Here is a 4,272-nt window from a genome sequence, read left to right as displayed (position 1 = left end):
CCCCCCCCCCCTACACACACACACACACGCAGCGGGAGAGGGGCGCGAAGCAAAGAGGCGGGAGGGGTCGAACTGCCAGGAGAAAGGTGAGGAGGACACGCAATCACACAGAAGGACCAAATGGAGAATAGGCAAAGTAAAATCTAAACGGGAAGAAAGAAAGAAAATAATAAAAAAACAACCGGGGGAAAAAGAAAAAAAAAGACAAGCAGTCATTTTTTTTTTTGGAGGCGAATAGGAGGGAGTGCGCAGTAACTGCTACCACAGCTGGTACTTTCCTTCCTTTGTTTTCGTCTTCTCCCTTCTTTCTACAGCTAGAGCCGCTGGCACATGCCCCCCTCATAGGAAAATGCATACAGAAGACTTTGGCCTCTCGTTTTTTTCGCCTATTCCATACCTTTTTGTCTGCTTCTTGTTACCATCTCTTGTCCCTCCTCTGGGGGCTATGTTGAAATTGCCGAGTACATTATTCTTCTTCCTTGTTCATGCTGGATGCTGCTTCTGTGTGTGTGTGTGTGTGTGTGTGTGTGTATGTTTCTCTGCGTGCCGTTAGCTTTCCTCTTCTTTGAAGGACCTCAATGAAGATCGACAGCCAACTTTTTTGCTTCTTCTCCCCATGACGACTGAAGCAGTGGTGGAACACGAACGGTGAGGAACCATCGTAAATGCTTTGTTGACAAGCTACTCAGAGTGCATCCCCTTCTTCTTGAAATGTGAAGAGCTTTGAAATTTTTAACCCTTCCTCTGCCATTGCGCTGTCAACTCTGCATTAATTTTATTCTCTCCATTTTTCTTTTTTGGTCTCCTGCGAGACAGGGTGCATCTCTGTTTATGTGCGATCGCTGTGCACCATGGGGACGACAATGTGTCTGCCGCGGCGCGATGACAGCCGCCCGCTGGCATACTTCGGTATCCCGGTGAGCACCCTTGTCGTGTACGAGCAGTCGGCCGTCCAGCGGTCAACGTACTACGTCCCTGGTATCCCCATCCTGCTGCAGGACACCGCTTTCTTCTGGGACTCACAGCACGAGGGAGAGGCGGCGGCCGCTACCACCGCGGCCGTTTCGCCCGACAGCATGTGGGTAGCCGCCGCGGAGAAGGCGATCAACGACTTCGCAAGGAAGAGCCATCTGCTCTCGCTTAGTAAGAGTGTGCATGGGCGACGAAGCAGTGGAATCAGCAGAGGTAGGAAGCCGAAAGCGTCGAAAAAGCGCACAAGTCGCGTCTTCGAAGAGCCTCTTCGTCGCCTTATGGGGAAGATGCCGCTCCGTGCTCCGCACTTTGTTGCGATGCTAACACTTTTTCTCCACAAACTTCCCGAACCGCTGCTTTCGCCGCTGTTTGTGCGCCAAACAGAGGACATACTGGCAAACGAGCGGATGTCTGAATCCGCAAAGGCGCAGGCGCTGCAAAAGGCGAACCGCCACACATTCATTTCAACTTATCCAGCGGAGTACGCCGTATTCCAGTACTTGAAGCAGCTCGTACAACGCCACCGTGGGGAACTCATTGCCGCGGAAGTCGAGGCATTGGTGCGTGCAATGGTGCGGGAGGCCACTGAGCATGTTGTGGAGTATTTGATGCAGCAGGTGCAGCCGCTTGTGAGCCAAGCGATGCTCAATCCAAGGCGCGAGACATTCCCTACCAGCGGCAGCAGCAGTTCCATATCGGAGTCACACGCCGACGCTGCGCAGCTCGCACGACAAGACACCACCGGCACCGACGACTACTCATTGCCCGGCTCGCACCGCAACGACGTGCCCAACGGTGATTTACAAACGGAATCAGTGGCCACAACAACAAGAAGCGCCTCGCACACCCGAGAGGAAGTGGCTGTGGAGGCGAAGGATGATGCTGGTGATTCTGTTGACGACGAAGATGTTGCTGAAAAGAAGCACGGGGTTACTGCGGCTCCGTCATCTTCGGCTATGCATTGTGTTGACTCGATGGAGCCATCGCAGTCCAGAGCATCAGTGCCGGAGACGCCTGCCGATGAGGTTTGCAGCGAACGGCAGCCTGTCACGCCCAAGTGCACTTGCGATGATAACGGCAAGGAAAAGGAAGAAGAGCAAAAGGAAATGGGCTTGGCGACTGGGTCGGGCAGCGACTTGCGCAGTGATGTGGCACTAGATCGACAGAGTGATAATGACTCTCCAATTGAAGTCCCCCTCACACAAGTAAAAAAACGACAAACGAACCAAAACAAAGAGGCATCCCTTCCTGTTGCTGCGGGGGAAGCCAGCACTTCTCAGCTGCCACTGATGATTGAAAATGAGCCGTCTTCATCACAGGAATTGCGGAGACGAGTTGCGTCTTCAAACGACGAGGTGGGGAAAGACTCCGTTGGGTTAGTCGTCGGTGTGAATGGCTGTGTACAGCAAGAGGGAGAGTCCATCCTTCCTCTAGCAGACTTCTCCCCCGCGCATGATCCCACAGAGTCGGTTGCGAGCGCGCCGCTGCAGAGCCGTCATTCAGCTTCCCCGGTTAGTGAGCAAGAACATCTTAGGGACACGCCGCAGCGTCTGAGCGCGCAGTCATCACGAAGCCAGGTGCTTCTCCCCGTAATTACAGCTTCCTCACCAATATCGTCCCCAGCTGTAGTATTGGTGCCACCAGCGGAAGCGCCTCGTGTTGCTCAGCCGCAGACATCACATTCGTCATCGTTAAGTGGAGAGATGCTTCACACCAGCGCTGCAGGAAGCTTCGTCAAGCAGCATCCCTGCTACGCCGCTTTGCTAGGGGCAAAACAGCTTTTTCTTGGAAATGGGGGGCTTCCCCCACCGCAGCTTCCGTTGGACAGCAAAGCGTCAGAACTTGTGGAAGATCTGGTGGATGGAAATGCGTTCGGGACCGAGTCCGTCCATGGTGCCATAGAGCAGGTGTCACGCGATGATGCAATGATCCATAGCGGGAGAGATGAGTGCGCCTTTATCCGCAAAGAGAGCCTGAGCGGCCCTGATCGGCGGGTTTTCGACGATTTTGGCTGCGCTATAGAGGAGCGCTTGCAACGGGGGTCTATTAAGCCACTCGTAGAGCAGATAACGCGGTTAAGTGCAGAGTGCGAGTCGCTCGCGCAGCTGGTGCGGGGCGGGGAGACACTGGTGGGGCCACCGTGTGAAGCCCCACAGCTGGGGAAGCGAGTTGATCAAGAACTGGCGCTCCTCAAGGATGTTGTGCGCCAAATCGCAGAGAACCATTCCGAAACATTGGGGGATGTTGTGCAGCTGCAACAGCAAGCTGAGCAGCAACGTGAGCGGCTAGCGAGCTTCGCAGCCGAAAAGCAGAGTTGGCGGAACGACGCCCTAAGCGCCAAAGAGGCGGCGCTTGAGATCCAACGTCGCTGCGCCGACCTTGAAAGGGCGCAGCTTCAGGATCACCAGTTGTGCCAGTATATGTCCGCAAAACTCAAAGAGTTGGCGTACAAGTTGGAGTGCAGCGAGAAGGAGAATCTTGAACTCAAAGTGGAGCTCTCTGCGCTTCAGAGGCAAGCCGTTTCGACGCGGGAAAGGCTGTTCTCGGTGCGGTGACGGGGACAAAAGAAAAAAAGAAAAACAAAAATGTTATGTCGTCCCTCGGTATTTTGGGACCTGTATCCTGCTTTGTGGTCTCGCGTACGACTGGGTTTTGCTCCTGCGGTGTGCTGCAGGGTTGGGCCTGCCGTCACGGACATACGCGAGAAGAAACAATTACGCGATGAGGTGTAGCTCTCAAGGGCGTCTCAACACTTCCGTGGCGCGACGGATGCTCCCTTTGCCCCTTCCCCCGTACGGTGTGGTGCGGTGCGCGTGGGGGAACTGTCGGTCCGTGGGGAGTGTGGGAGGCGTTGTGTTTGGCCCGCGGGGCCAAGAGACGTTTGGAGATGCGGAGGGAGGTTGTCCTTCATATAGGCCTGCATGTGTCTGTGTATGTGGTTGTTTCTGCTGATTGATGTGTCAGATGTCGACTGCCACTGTACCAAAGAAAGTCCAATGCGCATTCTGTTCTTCTTCTTTTTCTGCTCTGGTCTTTTCTTTGTGTGTATGTGTGTGCGCTGGGCAGCAGCAAGGTCCAAGGAACTGGGTGCGGTTGTCGGACATGGTAGGCTACCTCACCCTCTCCACCCTCCCGCGGAAGGAGAAGGAGAAGACTATGCTGCTACTCGCCGCAGCTGATGACAAGGCGTGGTGCGTCATCCACGATGCCCAGCATCGCTTCTGCATTGAGTGGCAGGTGAGCTCCACGCATCCCGCGCTATCGTTCCTGCCACTGAAAAGTGTGCCCTCAGTGCATACG

At 54.8% G+C, this 4,272-nt stretch overlaps 2 protein-coding genes across 2 annotated transcripts; both read left to right on the top strand.

Annotated features, from left to right (window-relative positions):
- Positions 1 to 851: 851 nt before the first annotated feature.
- Positions 852 to 3,527, top strand: DQ04_09961010 (putative C-terminal motor kinesin; the record flags this gene model as incomplete). The annotated part of the gene is made up of 1 exon (XM_009316109.1): positions 852 to 3,527. One exon carries the CDS (start codon positions 852 to 854, stop codon positions 3,525 to 3,527), a length of 2,676 nt encoding a protein of 891 aa, XP_009314384.1.
- Positions 3,528 to 3,936: 409 nt separating this feature from the next.
- Positions 3,937 to 4,272, top strand: DQ04_09961000 (putative glucosamine-6-phosphate isomerase, putative,glucosamine-6-phosphate deaminase; the record flags this gene model as incomplete). The annotated part of the gene is made up of 1 exon (XM_009316108.1): positions 3,937 to 4,272. A coding segment is annotated over one exon (336 nt), but the record flags the coding sequence as incomplete, so codon positions are not given.

The sequence above is a fragment of the Trypanosoma grayi genome, assembly GCF_000691245.1.
Source record: "Trypanosoma grayi strain ANR4 Tgr_996_V1, whole genome shotgun sequence".
Taxonomy (NCBI): domain Eukaryota; phylum Euglenozoa; class Kinetoplastea; order Trypanosomatida; family Trypanosomatidae; genus Trypanosoma; species Trypanosoma grayi.
The sequence above is the reverse complement of the archived record's forward strand: the minus strand, read 5'-3'. Positions and strand labels throughout refer to the sequence as shown.